General features: G+C 51.7%; 1 protein-coding gene across 9 annotated transcripts in view; it reads right to left on the minus strand.

Moving 5' to 3' along the window:
- The window catches only part of HERC1 (HECT and RLD domain containing E3 ubiquitin protein ligase family member 1), a 2,101,515-nt gene that overhangs the window by 1,477,395 nt on the left and 602,848 nt on the right, over window positions 1-21,272 (minus strand). For all 9 annotated transcript variants that reach the window (XM_086959402.1, XM_086959399.1, XM_086959397.1 and 6 more), the window contains exon 30: window positions 18,937-19,118. In XM_086959402.1, coding sequence (XP_086815528.1) covers window positions 18,937-19,118 — 182 coding nt within the window. The remainder of the gene's footprint in view (window positions 1-18,936; window positions 19,119-21,272) is intronic.

A 21,272-nucleotide genomic window follows, 5' to 3' on the forward strand; every position in this document is an offset into this window, starting at 1 on the left:
CCCAGGGACCCGAAGGTGTGGGGCAGGCGGCGACGCTTGCGACTCCCGCGGAGCCGCGTGGGCGGTGTCGCCCGAGTCCCCGGTCGCATCGTGCGAGCGACGGGGCGGGTCGGAGGATCGATGGTGTCGCTCCGACCTCTCATGCCTCTTACCTGAGGACTTGGAACCAGACGATCGGTGTCCACTCCCGGAACGTCGATGACTCCGACCTCGCGACCTGTCCCTCGACCTCCCGTGGGACCGGGACCGGGACCTGGAGCGGCGCGGGGCGCGGGGCCGACTGCCTCAGCTCGAGACGCTTGCGGGACCGCTCCCGCCTAGCCTTCGACGTCAGGGCCCGGCAGTCGGAGCAGGTTCGATCGTCGTGGTCGAGGCCTAAGCACTTCAGGCACCGGCGATGGGGGTCCGTGACCGACATGAGTCGGCCGCACTTCGAGCAAGGCTTGAACCCGGGCATCCCTGGCACCGATAGTCGAGAATCGACTTAATAGAGGATCAAAAAGATCAAAAAAGTTTTCAGTCAAAAAGTGACTGGGGGTAGAGCTTCTTCCGGATCTGCGCTAGCTGGCGCGGAAAAAAGAAGAACTGACGTCAGCGCGCATGGGCGCCGTCTATATACTCCGACGACGTCATCCCGGCGCTCACGACGCCGACGACTGACGCGGAGCCGCAGACGACGCCTACCAGCGCGCAGGGGTATTGCTACGCAAAAATTTCCGGATCCAGTCTGACGCCTGGGGATATTCTAAGGTAAGGAATCTATCACTAACGCACAAGTTACTACTTGTGTAACGATATATCTGTAAGAGACATTAGTTAGTGATAGATTCCTTACCTTAGAATATCCCCAGGCGTCAGACTGGATCTGGAAATTTTTGCGTAGCAATACTCCTGCGCGCTGGTAGGCGTCGTCTGCGGCTCCGCGTCCGTCGTCGGCGTCGTGAGCGCCGGGATGACGTCGTCGGAGTATATAGACGGCGCCCATGCGCGTTGACGTCAGTTCTGATAACACAGCTTTTCCGCGCCAGATACGCAGAGCCATGATAGAACTAACACTGGTGCCATGAAACTAGGGCCCTGAAAGGGGATGACCTTAACCCTAAATATCGGTTCGCAGAACGGGGAGGATGGGAGGGCGGTAAGGAATCTATCACTAACTAATGTCTCTTACAGATATATCGTTACACAAGTAGTAACTTGTGCATCTGAAAGAGACACGTTAGTGATAGATTCCTTACCTTAGAATAGATACCCCAGCAATACCAACCCCGGTGGTGGGTCTGCGAACCAATATCACACCAGAAAGTCCTGGAGGACGGAACGGCCAAAGAAGCCATCGCTCCGGACTTGACTGTCCAGGCAGTAGTTGTGAGAAGGTGGCCTGATATGCAGTGCTCACTATTCTAGTGAACACTATGTATCAGTCCAGCAACCCTTATTGATGATTGGTTGTAAGTCAACCTTATAGACCAGCTATCCTAGTAGCGTGGATACGAGCAGTCTAAGGCTAAAGACTCGAGAGGGCGCATTAAGCCAGCTGTTTACCACACATATACCCCTTGAATACCAAGTGAAAGGACACCACACAAGTGTTATGAAAATAAACAGTTATTTATTTAAAGATCACAACAGCCCTGTACTCTTTATGAGGACAGGGTACTAAGCACAAACCAAAACTCTTACAAAAATACTTAAGTTAGCACAGTATATACAAATGCCCGAGGGGCACGGAAAACCATATACTCTGAAAGTGGAATGCGAAATTCCTAGCAGGTAAGTACAGTACTAATAGCTTTTGGAATCGCTAGGACTTGACTAGGGAATCGTTAGATTATGTCTAGGAGGCCTAGGGGACTCGGGTGCAGTGTGTGCACTCTCACGCGAGATGCGGGACAAAAGTCTATGGTAGCTAGGAATTAGAAAGTTAGTGTTCTCGGGCGAACCCGACCTGGTAGGGAGAAAACGAAAGTAGATTCTGACCCTTGGATAGTGAGGCTATGCTGGGGCACCGAAATGCCGAAGTTACCTAGCCCAGGGGCTGCAGCTGCATAGGTCTGAAAAGACGTCGGGAATCCTCGTAGACGGACCAGGAGCCGGAAGAAAAGATGCTGGCCGGTGACCAGTGAAGAAAGTTCAGTCGGATCCAAGCCTGGATCTTGAAGATAGATGACACCTGAAAGCAGAGGGGACCAAGTTCGAGACTACTAGCCAGTAGTCAGTGGGCACCAGGAGGGCACCGGATGGTAGCCACCTCGACTAGGTGAGTGGGTGACGCTTGACTCGAAGATCTCACGGACCAGGAGGCGTTGTCGGCGACCAGGATGGAGGATCGAGCTGTCCCACGAAGATAGAAGCTGTCGGCGTCGCTGGACCCAGGATTGGGCAACAAAGCCTTGGCAAATTCAAGCCCACGCGGTGGACCTAAAATGGCGTCTGGGGTGGACCAGGAGGGTCCGGGGTGCCTCTCTTGAAGAAGGAAGCAAAGGCCAGCCTGGAGCAACCAGACCAGCAGTCGTGAAGTCGTTGGGCGTCGTTCAGAGGGCCACAAGCCAGCCGGCTAGTAGCCAAACAACGCGGTGCACAGCAAACAGCAGAAGGGCCCCACGCAGATCGTGGAGATGCAGGGGGGCTGATCTTGGGTGCTGGAGCTGCGCAGGGTCGGGGCTTCTCGGACCCCAAAGCACTCACCAGTGGAGGACACGGTGGGCTTGCAGTAAAGATGTCGTGCAGTCTTGGCGATCGCCGGTCCCTTGAGGTCTCGTCGCACTCACGGTTCTCAGCTGGGCTGTAGAGGTGAGTAGAGGTCAGAGGTGCCAGGGAAGCCGGGTCTCGTCGAGCTGGGTCGTCGGATTCGTGATGAAGGACTTGCAGCAGACCGCAGTGTTCTTTAGGATGGTGCCTGCGGATGCAGGGTGACTACTCCTTAGCCACAAGGGAGAATCTTGAAGAAGAAATCGTGAAGTCCTTTCGAAGAAAGTGGTATCTTGATTCCAAAGATGATCTAATTTTAACAGGGGGCCCGCTCCCATCTTTATACTAAAAAAGGGGGCTGACCCGGTGACTAGGTCCTGCCTATGGGTGGGACTAGGTGGGGGGTGGTTACACCCCTCAGCCATGCCGGACTTCCCCAGGCCAGGGGCTGGTGTGCCCCTGGAACTGGTTCAGACCGGCCTATGCGTAGTGAGCACCGGGGTGCCACTCAGCAGTCACCTTCCTGTAAAGCCCTGCCTACCCAGGATACACAAAACCATGTCTGGGACGGTGCTAGCACCGCCCCTGACAGGAAACCCTTTGTCCAGGCTCCCCTCGCTGGAAGGACTCCCAGCTGTAGGGGGTCAGACTCGTGTCTGTGGTGGCAGCATCCATTTTGTGGAGCTGAGGCTTCAGTTAACTTTAACCGGGGTTCACAGTTACATACATGTCGTGTCCCTCTAGAAGGGTGGAATGCTAACCCCGTCGCCAGAATTGGCGAGGGGTTAGTATTCCAATTCGTATGACACCTTACTCGACATGTTTTGATAAAGCAATACCAAAGATAGCATTTAACCGCGAGGATTATAATGCACTTAAGAGTATATGGTATGCGATATCATGGAACAGCTATTAGGACTTGATTCCGCAAGCTGCAGACAGGCTCAGCTCATGCCAGAGCACCATCTCACACGATTCCAAGCACTCTGCCTTCAGGATTGTCAAGGCCTGCCATAGGAGTGACTGATAGGAATCTGTGTGTCCATTTTAGGGTTAGGTATAGGTATACTACACCTACAGCAAAGGGTGATTACACGACTTTGCCCCAGCTGTCATGCAGCCAGTTGTGTCAAATTTAGGAGGCCAGCCAGGGGTGGCACAATACGTGCTGCAGCCCCTGGCAGCCCTGGGTACACCTATGCCCTGAGTTACAGGGTCTGATAAGGTGGCCCAGTACCAATTGGTAGATGCACCTAGGGTACATGAGGTAATTTAGAAAGAGAACAGCCAGGCTGTGGGTCTGATTGGCAGGCCCACAGCCAGAGAAAGTCGTAAACCAGTGAAACAAAAGCAAAAAAATCTGGGTGATCATAGGATTGCAGACCCTACTCTCCTACATGACCCCCCCCCAAACTTTGGGACAATAAGCTAACCTTGACCAGGTGAGTCTTCTTGTTCTAAGTGGAAATATCTGGAGAGCCCATCGGCATTGCCATGATCAGTACCAGGTCTATGTTCCACTGTAAAGTCCATCCCCTGTAGGGAAATGGACCACCTAAGCAGTTTGGGGTTTTCACCCTTCATCTGATTTAGCCACAAGAGGGGCTTATGGTCGGTCTGAATCTTGAAGTGAGTGCCAAACAAGTATGGCCTCAGCTTCTTCAGGGCCCAAACCACAGCAAAGGCCTCCCTCTCAATAGCTGACCAATTCTTCTCTCTGGGGGTCAGCCTTCTGCTTATAAAAGCAATGGGCTGATCCTGACCATCAAAATTCAGTTGAGAAAGAACAGCTCCCACACCCAACTCAGAAGCATCTGTTTGGACAATGAATGGTTTGGAGTAGTCTGGACTCTTAAGGATAGGTGCTGTGCACATGGCCTGCTTTAGGTCATCGAATGCTTTTTGACAGCCTGCTGTCCACTGAACCTTTTTTGGCATTTTTTTACTTGTCAGTTCATTTAATGGTGTCACAATGGAACCATAGTTCCTGACAAATTTTCTGTAGTATCCAGTCAGGCCCAAGAAAGCTCGAACCTGAGTCTGGGTGGTTGGAGGAGCCCAGTCCCTGATTGACTGTATTTTGCTCTCCAGTGGCTGAACCTGGCCTCCACCTACAAGGTGGCCCAGGTATACAACCTGTGTCTGCCCTATCTGGCACTTGGTGGCCTTGATAGTGAGGCCTGCTGCTTGCAGAGCCTCTAACACTTTCCTCAGGTGGACCAGGTGATCCTCCCAGGTGGAGCTAAAGACAGCAATATCATCTAGATATGCTGCACAGAAGTCATCCAGCCCAGTAAGGACTTGATTCACCAACCTTTGGAAGGTGGCAGGTGCATTTTTCAGACCAAAGGGCATTACCACAAATTGATAATGCCCACCAGGGGTTGAAAATGCTGTTTTGGGCTTGGCATCCTCAGCTAACCTGATTTGCCAATACCCAGCTGTTAAGTCAAATGTACTTAAGTAGTTGGCAGAAGCCAATCTATCTATAAGTTCATCTGCCCTTGGTATTGGATGGGCATCAGTCTTAGTGACTGCATTGAGACCCCTGTAGTCTACGCAAAACCTCATCTCTCTCTTACCATCTTGGGTGTGAGGCTTTGGCACTAGAACTACTGGACTAGCCCAAGGGCTATCTGAGGGTTCAATGACTCCCAATTCCAACATTTTCTGCACTTCAGTTTTTATGCAGTCTCTAACATGATCAGGCTGCCTGTAGATTTTACTCTTGACTGGCAGGCTGTCACCAGTGTCAACCTCATGGGTGCACCAATTGGTCTGACTGGGTGTCAGAGAGAACATACGTCTGAAAGACTGAAGAACCTGTTTACAGTCTTTCTGCTGATGTTCAGAGAGGCTGCCACAAAAGACAACACCATCTACTGACCCATCATCAGGATTCTGAGTGAGCAGGTCTGGGAGAGGGTCACTCTCTTCCTCCTGTCCCTCATCTATGGCCATGAGCAAGCTCATGTCCTTCCTGTCGACATATGCTTTGAGCCTGTTGACATGGAGTACCCTATGGGGACTCCTGGGAGTTCCAAGGTCCACCAGGTAGGTGACCTCTCCCTTTTGCTCAAGGATTGTGTGGGGCCCAGACCATTTGTCTTTGAGTGCTGCTGGGGCCACTGGCTCCAGCACCCACACCTTCTGTCCAGGCTGATAAACAGTCAGGACAGCCTTTTGGTCATGCCAAGCTTTTTGAAGTTCTTGACTGGCCTTAAGGTTTTCTGATGCCTTCTCCATATACTCAGCCATCCTGGAGCGGAGACCAAGTACATAGTCCATTATGTTGGTTGCAGGCTTTTTGAGAGGTCTCTCCCATCCTTCCTTCACCAAACACAAGGGGCCTCTCACAGGATGCCCATACAAAAGTTCAAAAGGGCTGTAGCCAACCCCCTTTTGTGGGACCTCTCTGTAAGCAAACAGAAGGCAGGGCATCAGGACATCCCATCTACGCCTGAGTGTTTCAGGTAGTCCATGAATCATCCCTTTTAGGGTCCTGTTGAACCTTTCAACAAGCCCATTGCATTGTGGGTGATAGGGTGTAGTGAATTTGTAATTGACACCACACTCCTTCCACATAGCAGTTAAATAGCTTGACATGAAGTTTGCACCTCTGTCAGAGACAACCTCCTTAGGGAAGCCCACTCTGGAGAACACTCCAACTAGGGCCCTTGCCACCACAGGGGCTGTGGTGGTCCTAAGTGGAATAGCTTCAGGATACCTGGTGGCATGATCCACTACCACCAGTATAAACTTGTGCCCTGATGCTGTCTGGGGTTCCATTGGACCAACAATGTCAATCCCCACTCTTTCAAAGGGCACCCCCACCACAGGCATTGGTATAAGGGGGGCCTTTGTTGTGCCACCTGACTTACCACTGGCTTGGCAAGTGACACAGGAGCGACAAAACTCCTTGGTATCCTCATTCATGTGAGGCCAGTGAAAGTGTGAGACAAGCCTGTCCCAAGTCTTTGTCTGGCCTAAGTGTCCTGCTAAGGGAATCTCATGGGCCAAGGTAAGTAGGAAACCTCTCTGAGACAAGGGTACAACCAGCCTCCTGGTCATGCCAGGCTTGGGGTCTCTTGACTCAGTGTACAGGAGTCCATCTTCCCAGTATACCTTGTGGGTACCTGTGGCGTTCCCAGCAGCCTCAGCAGCAGCCTGCTGTCTGAGGGGTTCAAGAGAAGGGCAGCCTAACTGGTCCTTCCCCAGGTCTTCCCTTGAGGGTCCCCCTGAACCCAAGAATTCAACTTGATCAAGTTCAAACTCTCTAGGCTCAGTTTCCCTCAATTCCTGCAGGTCAGCCTCCTCTGAGACTTGATCCACAACCTGGGGCAAGGGGGAAGGCACAGCCTTAACCCTACTGCTCTTTTTCTTGGAAGGTGTCTGGTCCATTGTTCCAGGATCCAGCACCTGTTCAGTGGGGCATCTTCTGGCCTGTGACCTAGTCACAGCAAACACATGTGCTGGCAAACCTAACATTTCCAGATGAGTCCTCTGCTCCACTTCTGACCATTGTGATGACTCCAAATCATTGCCCAACAAACAATCCACTGGGAGGTCTGAACTAACTACAACCTTCTTGTGGCCAGTTACCCCTCCCCAGGAGAAAGCTACAATTGCCATACTATGATTGGTAGTGACATTGCTTGCATTGGTCACCAGGAATTCTGTACCTGGCATGATCTGTCCAGGGTCCACAAAGCTAGGTGTCACCATTGTGACACTGGCACAAGTGTCCCTATAGGCCTGAGCCATTTTTCCATTAATAAAAGGTGTCTGTCTGTATTTGCCCAAAGTATTGGGACTTATGTCAGGGGACATATCCATATCCCCTGTACTGACAAGGACAGCCTGAGTGAGGGTGCCAACTAAGTTGTCACTCCCCTCAGAACCCAGGGTTAACCCTACTAAACCCTTGGGAGGTGCACTACCACTGCTGGCTGTACTAGGGGGCACAGGTGCCTTAGGGGCTGCAGTGGCAGGAGTCTGCCCTCCTCCTTTCTTGGTGCACTCACTAAACCAGTGAGTTTTACTTTTGCAGTATTGGCACCACCTTTTAGATTGGCCTTCTTTCTTCTTTTGGGGAGCCTGACCCCCACCCTCTTTGGGTTGTTGGGGACCTGTCGAAGACTTCTGGTCATTTTGTTCCCCTTTCGAATCCTTACCCTTCTGGTCTGCTTTCTTCTGACCACCTTGATTCTGGCCCTGGTTCTGTTTAACTCTTGTTCTAACCCATCTGTCTGCCTTCTTTCCCAATTCTTGGGGAGAGGTCAGATCTGAGTCAACAAGATGCTGATGCAACAACTGGTTCTGACAATTGTTTAAAATTTGCTCTCTCATCATCAAATTGTACAATCCTTTATAATCAGTAACCTTACTGCCCAGCAACCAGCCCTCAAAAGCCTTAGTGGCACAATCTACAAAGTCAGCCCAATCTTGAGACTGAGTTTTCTGGGTATCCCTGAACAGCACCCTGTACTGCTCAGTGGTTAGGCCAAACCCATCAACCAGTGCATTTTTCAAGACTTGGTAATCATTAGCATCCTCCACCCTTGTGGTGAGGAGCTTGTCTCTTCCTTTACCCTCAAAGGAGAGCCACAAGATAGCTGCCCACTGACTTGGGGGAACACCTTGCACAGTGCAGGCCCTCTCCAAAGCAGTAATCCATTTGTGGATGTCATCCCCTTGTTTAAAGGGGGGCACTATCTTACCAAGGTGTTTTGTATCAAAACTCCTTTCCCTATTGCTAGGTACAATGCTGCCACCAGTGGGGACTGTCCCACTCAATTGTTGCTCTCTAGCAAAGGCAAGCCTCTCTTTGGCCAGGGCAAGTTCTTCCCTTTCAATCCTCAGATTGGCTGCCTTTTCCTTAGCTTCATACATTCTCCTCTGGGGAGATGTCATTCCCCTTTGAGAGGAACGTTGAGAGCCATTGGTATGAAGGGATCTGATAGAGCCTCTTGATAGAGATCTATCTCGTCCATTCCCAATGTTAAGCTGACCTGAGAGTGGCCCCAAGGGTCCCCTAGTGCCCATCTCATGTCTGCTTAAGTTGGACCTGGTTAGTCTGCTGACTTCTACCTGTTCCTTTTCTGCCTCATCCCCTGATACCAAATCATCATCCTCATCATCAGCATCATCTGCTTCCTGAAGAGGATGGTCCTGGGCATCAAAGGGACCCTGTAAGGAGGGCATGTTGCCATCTGAATTAGAAGGGTCTGGGTTACCAGCCCTCCTTGCATCATGAGTCTCTAAGAGACCAATCAGAAAGGCAGTTGTGGGGTTAGACCCCTGCTTAATCTTCCTAGAGGTACACACTTGTCGTAACTCATGGAAGCTAAGCGCAGTATATCTTGAAGGGATGACCTGTGGAGGGTCAACTGACACAAGGGGAACCTCAGTGTTTCCTCCTTTGTCCGACATACTGTTTCTAGTGTGGTGTAAGTGATGCACCTACCTACACTATGTGTTTACCTACTGATCCCTTGCTAAGAGTTGCAGCCAAGGTGTGCTAAGCCTTGAGGAGCTACAACAGCTGGTTCAGTAGAACTCAGAGTATTCTAAGCTTTAGTTATGTGTACCTAACAGTACTTATGTGATCTTTCAACAAGATATTCTTAGGATACGTGTGGTAAAACAACAGCAAGCTCAAATCCCAACCGCTGCTCACCAATGTGAGAAGGTGGCCTGATATGCAGTGCTCACTATTCTAGTGAACACTATGTATCAGTCCAGCAACCCTTATTGATGATTGGTTGTAAGTCAACCTTATAGACCAGCTATCCTAGTAGCGTGGATACGAGCAGTCTAAGGCTAAAGACTCGAGAGGGCGCATTAAGCCAGCTGTTTACCACACATATACCCCTTGAATACCAAGTGAAAGGACACCACACAAGTGTTATGAAAATAAACAGTTATTTATTTAAAGATCACAACAGCCCTGTACTCTTTATGAGGACAGGGTACTAAGCACAAACCAAAACTCTTACAAAAATACTTAAGTTAGCACAGTATATACAAATGCCCGAGGGGCACGGAAAACCATATACTCTGAAAGTGGAATGCGAAATTCCTAGCAGGTAAGTACAGTACTAATAGCTTTTGGAATCGCTAGGACTTGACTAGGGAATCGTTAGATTATGTCTAGGAGGCCTAGGGGACTCGGGTGCAGTGTGTGCACTCTCACGCGAGATGCGGGACAAAAGTCTATGGTAGCTAGGAATTAGAAAGTTAGTGTTCTCGGGCGAACCCGACCTGGTAGGGAGAAAACGAAAGTAGATTCTGACCCTTGGATAGTGAGGCTATGCTGGGGCACCGAAATGCCGAAGTTACCTAGCCCAGGGGCTGCAGCTGCATAGGTCTGAAAAGACGTCGGGAATCCTCGTAGACGGACCAGGAGCCGGAAGAAAAGATGCTGGCCGGTGACCAGTGAAGAAAGTTCAGTCGGATCCAAGCCTGGATCTTGAAGATAGATGACACCTGAAAGCAGAGGGGACCAAGTTCGAGACTACTAGCCAGTAGTCAGTGGGCACCAGGAGGGCACCGGATGGTAGCCACCTCGACTAGGTGAGTGGGTGACGCTTGACTCGAAGATCTCACGGACCAGGAGGCGTTGTCGGCGACCAGGATGGAGGATCGAGCTGTCCCACGAAGATAGAAGCTGTCGGCGTCGCTGGACCCAGGATTGGGCAACAAAGCCTTGGCAAATTCAAGCCCACGCGGTGGACCTAAAATGGCGTCTGGGGTGGACCAGGAGGGTCCGGGGTGCCTCTCTTGAAGAAGGAAGCAAAGGCCAGCCTGGAGCAACCAGACCAGCAGTCGTGAAGTCGTTGGGCGTCGTTCAGAGGGCCACAAGCCAGCCGGCTAGTAGCCAAACAACGCGGTGCACAGCAAACAGCAGAAGGGCCCCACGCAGATCGTGGAGATGCAGGGGGGCTGATCTTGGGTGCTGGAGCTGCGCAGGGTCGGGGCTTCTCGGACCCCAAAGCACTCACCAGTGGAGGACACGGTGGGCTTGCAGTAAAGATGTCGTGCAGTCTTGGCGATCGCCGGTCCCTTGAGGTCTCGTCGCACTCACGGTTCTCAGCTGGGCTGTAGAGGTGAGTAGAGGTCAGAGGTGCCAGGGAAGCCGGGTCTCGTCGAGCTGGGTCGTCGGATTCGTGATGAAGGACTTGCAGCAGACCGCAGTGTTCTTTAGGATGGTGCCTGCGGATGCAGGGTGACTACTCCTTAGCCACAAGGGAGAATCTTGAAGAAGAAATCGTGAAGTCCTTTCGAAGAAAGTGGTATCTTGATTCCAAAGATGATCTAATTTTAACAGGGGGCCCGCTCCCATCTTTATACTAAAAAAGGGGGCTGACCCGGTGACTAGGTCCTGCCTATGGGTGGGACTAGGTGGGGGGTGGTTACACCCCTCAGCCATGCCGGACTTCCCCAGGCCAGGGGCTGGTGTGCCCCTGGAACTGGTTCAGACCGGCCTATGCGTAGTGAGCACCGGGGTGCCACTCAGCAGTCACCTTCCTGTAAAGCCCTGCCTACCCAGGATACACAAAACCATGTCTGGGACGGTGCTAGCACCGCCCCTGACAGGAAACCCTTTGTCCAGGCTCCCCTCGCTGGAAGGACTCCCAGCTGTAGGGGGTCAGACTCGTGTCTGTGGTGGCAGCATCCATTTTGTGGAGCTGAGGCTTCAGTTAACTTTAACCGGGGTTCACAGTTACATACATGTCGTGTCCCTCTAGAAGGGTGGAATGCTAACCCCGTCGCCAGAATTGGCGAGGGGTTAGTATTCCAATTCGTATGACACCTTACTCGACATGTTTTGATAAAGCAATACCAAAGATAGCATTTAACCGCGAGGATTATAATGCACTTAAGAGTATATGGTATGCGATATCATGGAACAGCTATTAGGACTTGATTCCGCAAGCTGCAGACAGGCTCAGCTCATGCCAGAGCACCATCTCACACGATTCCAAGCACTCTGCCTTCAGGATTGTCAAGGCCTGCCATAGGAGTGACTGATAGGAATCTGTGTGTCCATTTTAGGGTTAGGTATAGGTATACTACACCTACAGCAAAGGGTGATTACACGACTTTGCCCCAGCTGTCATGCAGCCAGTTGTGTCAAATTTAGGAGGCCAGCCAGGGGTGGCACAATACGTGCTGCAGCCCCTGGCAGCCCTGGGTACACCTATGCCCTGAGTTACAGGGTCTGATAAGGTGGCCCAGTACCAATTGGTAGATGCACCTAGGGTACATGAGGTAATTTAGAAAGAGAACAGCCAGGCTGTGGGTCTGATTGGCAGGCCCACAGCCAGAGAAAGTCGTAAACCAGTGAAACAAAAGCAAAAAAATCTGGGTGATCATAGGATTGCAGACCCTACTCTCCTACAGTAGTGTCTTGCGAACGTGTGCAGCGAGGCCCACGTGGCTGCCTGACAGATGTCCTGCAGGGGGACACCGCGGCCCAGGGCAGTTGTCGTTGCCGTGGCCCGAGTGGAGTGAGCCCGCAATCCAGCCGGGGGCTCCTTCCTCGCCATGGAGTAGCATGCTTGGATGCACAAGATGATCCACCTGGAGATGGTCCTCTTGTGTACAGCCTTTCCCTTCTTCGCGCCCACGTAACCAACGAAGAGTTGGTCATCCACCCGGAATTGGCGAGTGCGGTCCAGGTAGTAGGAGAGCGCACGTTTTGGATCCAGACGGTGGAGCCTCTCCTCCTCTTTCGAGGGATGCGGAGGCGGAAAGAAGGTGGGCAAGGTGATGGACTGCCCGATGTGGAAGGCCGAGACAACCTTGGGCAGAAAGGAAGGTCGTGTACGCAACACCACCTTATCAGGATGAACAGACAGGAAAGGTGGAGAAGAAGAAAGAGCCTGGAGCTCACTCACCCTCCTGGCAGAGGTGATGGCAACCAGGAAGGCCGTCTTCAGAGTAAGGAGACGAAGAGGGCAGTTATGAAGTGGCTCAAAGGGAGCACACATCAGATAGGTGAGAACCAGATTCAAGTCCCACTGGGGCATCACGAAGGGAACAGGAGGGAACATGTGCGTGATGCCCTTCAGAAATCTACTCACAATAGGGGACTTGAATAAAGAAGGCTGATCTGGTAGCCTCAAGAAGGCTGAAAGAGCAGAAAGGTACCCTTTAAGAGTGCCCAGAGCAGAGCCCTGCTGGGCAAGGGAAAGAAGAAAGAGCAGCACTTCCGAAAGGGGTGCAGAGAGGGGATCCACAGCCTTTGCTGCGCACCATGCCACAAATCTATTCCACCGGCAGGCGTATACCGACTTCGTGGAGGGACGCCTGGCTGCCAGAATGATGTCACAGACTTCGGGAGGCAAGTCAAATGGCCTCAACTGCCGCCGCTCAATCTCCAAGCTTGTAGGTGGAGACTGGACAGGTTCGGGTGCAGGACCGTCCCCTGCTGCTGCGACAGAAGGTCCTCCCGAAGAGGCAGACGAATCGGGGGATCGACTGACATGCTGAGTAGCTCGGGATACCAGTATCTTCGTGCCCAGTCCGGAGCCACAAGGACGACCTGGGCCCGGTCGCGCCTGATCTTCTTCAGCACTCTGGGCAGAAGTGGTATAGGCGGAAAGGCGTACAACAGACCGCAGCTCCACTCGCGACGAAAAGCGTCTCCGAGCGAGTGCCGCCTTGGAAACTCCAACGCGCAGAACTGCTGACATTGCGCGTTCTCTTCTGTGGCGAATAGATCTAACCAAGGCTCTCCCCACTGCCGAAAGAGACCTTGCGCCACGTCCGAGTTCAGACGCCATTCGTGATCCATCATGCACCGGCGGCTGAGTTCGTCCGCCCTGGCATTCAGAGAGCCTGCCAGGTGTTGAACCACCAGGGTCACGCCCTGATGTTCCAGCCACTGCCAGAGGCGCAGAGCCTCCTGGCAAAGGGTCCACGACCCCACACCGCCCTGTTTGTTGCAGTACCACATGGCGGTGGTGTTGTCGGTGAACACTTGCACCACACTCCCCCTGACAGAGGGGAGGAATGCCTTCAGTGCAAGACGAATCGCCCGCAGCTCCAGAAGGTTGATGTGGAGCCGGGACTCCGCCGGAGACCAGAGGCCTCTGATCTCCGCCTCTCCCATGTGGCCTCCCCAGCCCTGGAGGGACGCGTCCGTCACAACTACGTGCTCCGGCTGGGGTAGAGAGAGGGGTTTGCCACTGACCCAGTCGCGGTCCGTGAGCCACCACTGCAGTTGCTTCGCAGTGCCCTCCGAGATCAGGACATGATCGGACAGGTTGCCCTGATGCTGGGCCCACTGAAACTTCAGGTCCCACTGCAGAGCCCGCATCCGCCACCTGGCGTGACGCACCAGAAGGATGCAGGAGGCCATCAGTCCCAGAAGCCGCAGCGTCAACCTGACCGAGACCCGGGATAACGGCCTGAAGACAGGAATCAGAGCCTGAATATCCCGAACCCGCTGCTCGGGTGGGTAAACCTGAAACTGCGCCGAGTCGAGAACCGCTCCGATGAAAAGGAGCTTCTGAGAGGGACACAGGTGTGACTTCGGCACATTGATGGAGAACCCCAGCAAGTGCAGGAGGTCGGCCGTAGCCTGGAGGTGGCTGACGACTGTCTGGGGCGAGCCCGCCTTCAACAACCAGTCGTCGAGGTAGGGGAAGACTGACACCCCTTGCCTGCGCAGATGGGCTGCGACCACCGCCATCACCTTCGTGAACACCCGTGGGGCGCTGGTAAGGCCGAAGGGGAGCACGGTAAACTGAAAGTGCTCTAGGCCTACCGTGAACCGCAGGTAACGCCGGTGGGCCGGCAGGACGGGGATGTGGAAATAGGCGTCCTGCAAGTCCAACGCTACCATCCAGTCTCCTGGGTCCAGGGCAGCCAGGACCTGAGCCAAAGTGAGCATCTTGAACTTCTCCGTGCGGAGGAAGCCGTTGACGTTCCGCAGATCCAAGATAGGGCGTAGGCCCCCTTTGCCCTTCTTGGGTACCAGAAAGTAGTGGGAGTAACAGCCACGTCCTACTTCTGGCCCAGGAACGCGCTCGATGGCCCTCTTGGCCAAGAGGGCCGAAACTTCCTCTTGCAGAAGTTGCAAGTGATCCCCCGACACACGGTGGTATTGAGGTGGCATGGATGGAGGGGAAGACTCGAAGGGGAGGGAGAAACCCCTTCGGACAATTTGCAGCACCCACCTGTCCGAAGTGACTGTATGCCAGTGGGAGAGGTGATGGCGAACCCTGCCTCCCACAGGCGTCACATGGGCCTGAAAACTCGGACTAGGAAGGTTTTGAGGCGGGGGCTGCTGAGGGAGGTGTGGACTGGCCTCGCCGCTGACCCCGACCACCGCCGCGGCGGTTCCCACGTCCGCCACCGCGCTGCTGGATATTGTGCGGCGTGTGGCTGGCGGTCCGTGGTGGGGCGCCCCTTCCGTGGCCACGAAAGGAGCGAAAGGCACCCGATTGCTGGCGTGGGGCCGTAAGGCCCAAGGACTTGGCCGTGGCCCTGGAGTCCTTGAAACGTTCCAGCGCATGGTCTGCCTTGTCGCCGAAGAGGCGACGGCCATCAAACGGCATGTCCAGGAGGGTGGCCTGGACATCGGCCGAGAAGTTGGCGGACCTCAACCAGGCGTGGCGTCGAACCGCCACCGTCGTTGCCATCGCCCTGCCCAGTGAGTCTGTGGTATCCAGCCCACACCGGATAGAAAAACGTGCCGCATCTCGGCCGTCCGCAAGGGTTTGGCTGAGTTTAGCCCTGACCTCCTCAGGGCATTGTGGCAGCACCTCCGCAACCGTGTCCCACAGAGTGTGGGTGTAGCGGCCCAAGAGACAGTTGGTGTTCACTGACCGTAGCCCTAGGCTCACAGACGAGAAGACCTTCTTCCCGAACTGCTCATATCTCTTGGATTCCCTGTCGGGCGGGGCCGACGGGAATGCGGTCTGGGAGTTGGAGGCCTGGATGACCAGACTCTCGGGGGTGGGGTGGGTGGACAAAAAGCAAGGGTCGCCCGGTGCCGGGCGGTAGCGTCTGGCCACGTTCCTGTCCACAGGGGGGCCTGTGGCGGGCTTGGACCAAGTGCCCAGAAGAACGTCACACAAGGCCTCGTTGAACGGCAGGAGGGGCTCCGCGGAGCCGGACTGCTGTTTGAGGACCTCAGTGAGGAGATTAGTCCTCACGGCCGCGACGGGGAGCTGAAGGTTTAAGGCCTTAGCTGCCTTCGTCAACACTACACCGTAAGCAGAACCCGCCTCCGAAGCCACAGTCGGGGGCGACGTAAATCCAGTGTCTGGCGAGGTGTCAATACCACTGGCCTCCCCAAGCTCATATGTCCAGTCCTGATTCGACTGGCAATCACGTGCCAGAGGGTCCTCGGACCCCTCCCATTGCTCCTCGTCACCTGGCTCCTGGAGACCAGGATTAACAGCCAGGGCCTCCTCGTGGAGATAGAACTCTCCGAAGGCCGACGGAATCGGCGCCCAGCGGCGCCCCTCCGACACCTGAGTAGGACCGTAGGAAGCATTGGGGTCGGCAACCACATCGGCTGCCGGGGACGACACCTGAAGGGACGGCGCCGGCGAGGTCGTAAGGTCGACCGGCGAGGTCCCGGATCCGGAGCCGGATCCAGCGAGGTCGCGCGGCGCCGGGACCGAAGTCGCCAGCGGCGCCGGGCCCGAAGCACCCGACGTCGTCGGGGCCGAAGCGCCCGACCCGGAAGGACCTCCAGACGGAGCCGATCGGCCCGAAGGCGCCACGGGAACCGACTGAGGAGGGAGGGCCCTCATGGCCATGAGGTACCTCTCGACCTCCTCCTGCGACGCGCCGTGCCCAGGGACCCGAAGGTGTGGGGCAGGCGGCGACGCTTGCGACTCCCGCGGAGCCGCGTGGGCGGTGTCGCCCGAGTCCCCGGTCGCATCGTGCGAGCGACGGGGCGGGTCGGAGGATCGATGGTGTCGCTCCGACCTCTCATGCCTCTTACCTGAGGACTTGGAACCAGACGATCGGTGTCCACTCCCGGAACGTCGATGACTCCGACCTCGCGACCTGTCCCTCGACCTCCCGTGGGACCGGGACCGGGACCTGGAGCGGCGCGGGGCCGACTGCCTCAGCTCGAGACGCTTGCGGGACCGCTCCCGCCTAGCCTTCGACGTCAGGGCCCGGCAGTCGGAGCAGGTTCGATCGTCGTGGTCGAGGCCTAAGCACTTCAGGCACCGGCGATGGGGGTCCGTGACCGACATGAGTCGGCCGCACTTCGAGCAAGGCTTGAACCCGGGCATCCCTGGCACCGATAGTCGAGAATCGACTTAATAGAGGATCAAAAAGGTCAAAAAAGTTTTCAGTCAAAAAGTGACTGGGGGTAGAGCTTCTTCCGGATCTGCGCTAGCTGGCGCGGAAAAAAGAAGAACTGACGTCAGCGCGCATGGGCGCCGTCTATATACTCCGACGACGTCATCCCGGCGCTCACGACGCCGACGACGGACGCGGAGCCGCAGACGACGCCTACCAGCGCGCAGGGGTATTGCTACGCAAAAATTTCCGGATCCAGTCTGACGCCTGGGGATATTCTAAGGTAAGGAATCTATCACTAACGTGTCTCTTTCAGATAGTTAAATTACTGCCAGGCAGGATGCATTGGTGGAACTAAATATCCAGGTCTTCAGGGGTTTCCTAAAATGTGTTTCTGGTTCTATCAGCCTCTGTTGAATTGGCATGAGGTTCCATGCACGTGTTCCTAGGACTGCCAGTGTTTTACCTCCTTTTCTACTAAGCTTGTAAGTAGGGGGGCAAAGAATTTGGCTGTGGAGGATCTAAATCCTGACGGTGGTGTAAGGGGAGAATCTAGCAGATAAGTATATTGATCTCAAGTTTCTGAAGGCTCTAAAAGTGATTAGAAGTACCTTAATCAGGATCCTTTGATGAACGGGCAGCCAATGTAAGGTTCTAAGGGCTGCCGAGGCGATGATTTACGAGGCAGTTTTAGCACAAGACGCGCTCCTGCATGTTGTACCATGTGCAGTTTATTGCATGTTGTACCATCTGAAGTTTATTTAGTATTTGTTTATTGGTTCCTGCAAGTAGGCTGTTGCAGTAGTCTAATCTGGATAGTATAAGAGCTACCGCCACTGTCTTCCTTGCCGAGAAGGGAATGTAGTCAAAGAGCTTTAATGAAGGTAAAACACATCCTCGCAATTGCGAGAGCTTGAGGCCGAAATGTGAGGGAGGTACCAAATTTTGCCACCAGATTCTTAGCCACATCCACTGTGTTGGGGAGGCCGGAGCGTCATTTGGCCACCACTGGGTTGGCTTGAAGGGATTGTCCTTCCTTATTAGCAGGATCTCAGTTTTATCAGAGTTGCATTTAAGATGATTGTCCTTCATCCAACTGAAAACCTCTGTGAGGCATGACTTATTTATTTAAAGAGTTTTATATAGCGCTGGCTAGACCCGAAGGTATCAGAGCGCTTTACCTGAGAATCAACAATGTAACATAAAAAGTTCAACAATTACACAATACGTCAAAAATAGGCAATACAATTAGGAGAGGAGAGAAAAGAAGTGAAGGGGGCAGGGGTGGTGAGAAAGGGAGGATAAGGGACGAGACAACAGGAGAGACGAAAGGAAGTCTGTCTAAAGACCGACTGGGTAGGTGACAACGAAGGGGGAAATCCACGGCCCATCTCAAACAACAACAAACAAACAACATAAAGATCTTTGTATATTTTTAATAGTGTGAATCAACTAAAATATTTAAAAATGTGTTCATCTGCTTGATACATATTTTTTCTGTATTTCTTTTGACGTTCTGAGAATTTGCTTATGCTGGGATCCCCTGCTTTCAGTACTGTTTTAATGGGGGTCAACCTAAGCCAGAAGATTAAGAACTGCTGCATTACAAAATACCTGGAGTTAAAAAGACAGACCTGCTGGGTTTGCCAGTGCTAGATTTACTCTCTCTACACTTCTGCATGCAATATGCAGACCAATGATCTTGTTTTAAATTTACAGGCCAGTGTAACACACCATTCACAAATAGCTTGATCTTTAAAGAATACATGTAAACAGTAAAAAAAAATCATACTTTCAGACAGGAAATGATGGTGTTTCTTGAGTTTTAGACCACATATTATGTGTTGTAATACTGAATTATATTGAATTTATATGTATACTTTCATAACATAATACACGTTTACTGACCTTGAATGTCACTGTTGACAAACAAGTCTTTCCAAATTATCAAAAGAGCTGAAACATTACCTCTAAAGTCTTTCTTTTCATTATCGCCATTCATGTCCCCATTTTTTTCTTCTTCACACTTCTCATTTCCAAAGGAAACTAATACCATTCCACTGGCTTGCGACAAGAGATTCTTCAACTGGCTACAAAGTAGGTCAAGCAAGGACTGCACCACTTTAGGATTTAATTTATCAGCATATGTCCTGATGGAAAAGGGCAACAAACAAATGCTACAATGAATCTGGAAAACTGTGCATTTTTTTATGAATAACTCTATTAGCATATTCAATAACAGCCTTTGCATATATTAGTGTCCTGTTCAACAGCCTAACAAACACCTATGAAATCTACAGTTACAATCTATTACACATCAATCAAGCACTTATTCAAAAAACCATACTTATTTTAAGGCTTAACAAATTTAAGTGTTTAAATATCAGCAGTAACATCTTCCAATGAGTATTGAAACTGTGGTCTGTTTAATATACTGAGAGATGTAAAATATTCCTACTATTAGCCCAGATTCTGATTTTTCTGTGTCTTATGCCTCACATATTAGCCTTTGTGCAGCCGTATATCTGTCCAGAAACCACCCACTGGCACACTATCATGTTTCTCTATGATCAGTGCTAGAGCAATATAAGCCTTTGCTCCATTTGTTAGGTCCAGGCAACAATCCTTTTACCAATTGCGACCTACGAGCAACGTCAACACAGAACTGCAGAAAGTGTATCCTGCAAGTCCTCCTAAATTTTGTTATACACTGAAACTAATTGAAATTACCATGGAGAAACAGTTGGCAGTTAGGAGTATAGCTCCTCTCTATCTTGTAAAACCTCTCTTTGGTATAAGAAGTAAGGAATGTTTATTTAAACTACAAACCAACACCTTGAAAATGTCTACCTTGTTGCTTACTGTAAAGGCCTGCACTTCATTTGTACTCATCCTATTCACCAACATCCATCACTCATTGCTCCTTATGTTTCTAGAAGTATGATGAATGTGGTACTCAACACATTTGGAACAACTGCTTTATTTCAGTATTTTCCCAGAATATTAGTTCCCCTGCAGGTTACACCATGGAAGCCTGCTAGCTTCTCTCATTACAACCACCCCAAGATGTGGCATAGTTAAGTACCAGTACAACTAATAAATAGCAAATGTTACTTACCTATACCAATCAATTTGAAGCTTCTACTGCTGAAGATTGATATACTTGGCACACACCTGCCATCTAGAATTGAGTGTGGACATTACAAGTTGGTTTTGTTTGAAATAACGGTTTTGAATGACCCATGATCCCCAGATTGCAACAGTAAAAACCTACACTATTAAGTTGTTTTCCACTATCATGCATCAGCATGCCTTTATTGTGTTCCTGTTCAGGTTTGAAAATATGGAACTCCCACACACCATATTGAAGAAAAATAATTCAAAACATGTAATGGCTATGGCTGCCTTGGTGCTGGATCAGCAGAAGGCATATAACAAAGAATTATGTAGAGTCAGGTTAAGGGGAATATGTCATGTATGTTTACCCCCAAATTGTAGTAAAAAATGTGCCTGGTCGAAACAGCTGTCTGGATTTACCAAGAGACCATAACCAGGATTGCTGTTTGGTGTGGAAGGGTTTCAGTGCAAGTAAACCACTCTAGCACCAAAAATATAGATGATGGACACACTAAAGAATGCATCAGCAGAGCTTTCGCAAGACACTGGCTGGCCAGTTCTCAAATACGTTAAGGGGACTTACTCCAATAGAGAGAACGGGGGGTCTCTGGTACTCAAGAGACCCATTGAGAGTGGAATTGTGATTAAGTGTCCTCGAACAACTCAATCTTTGGAGAACAATTGTCTCCAGTGAAAGCCACACGACTAAGACAATACAGAGGGTTCCACATAAACACTCAGAGCATCATCCCTTCAATTCCTAATGGAGTTTCAGCTACAGTCAAAGGAATAGCACAGATACACCAAAAATGGAGTCCTGAACCACCATAGAAAAACCTTTCACAGCGGCTCAGCCTGATGTTTATGAAGAACCTTGACTGAAATGGCCTTTTGACACCCTGGGGACAAGACTCCTAACTTAGAAGTCCAGAACAGCAGCCTCGACACCAGGATATGGACATGGATAGCTTGTTTTTTTTCAACATGGGGCAGTGAAGAACTGCCAGACAGGTCCTCAGAGAATGTGCCTTTCACTAAAACGCATTACCCAACTTGGCTATGTATTTAATGTATTGATAAAGCAGCAAGTTTACCTTGTGCAGCATACATAAATAGCAAATCCCAAATGTGTGTACCAAGCTGGCTTTTTATGTAGTATACTAATGTAGGGGTAAATCATGAAAGAA

The sequence above is a fragment of the Lissotriton vulgaris genome, chromosome 2_2, assembly GCF_964263255.1.
Source record: "Lissotriton vulgaris chromosome 2_2, aLisVul1.2, whole genome shotgun sequence".
Taxonomy (NCBI): domain Eukaryota; kingdom Metazoa; phylum Chordata; class Amphibia; order Caudata; family Salamandridae; genus Lissotriton; species Lissotriton vulgaris.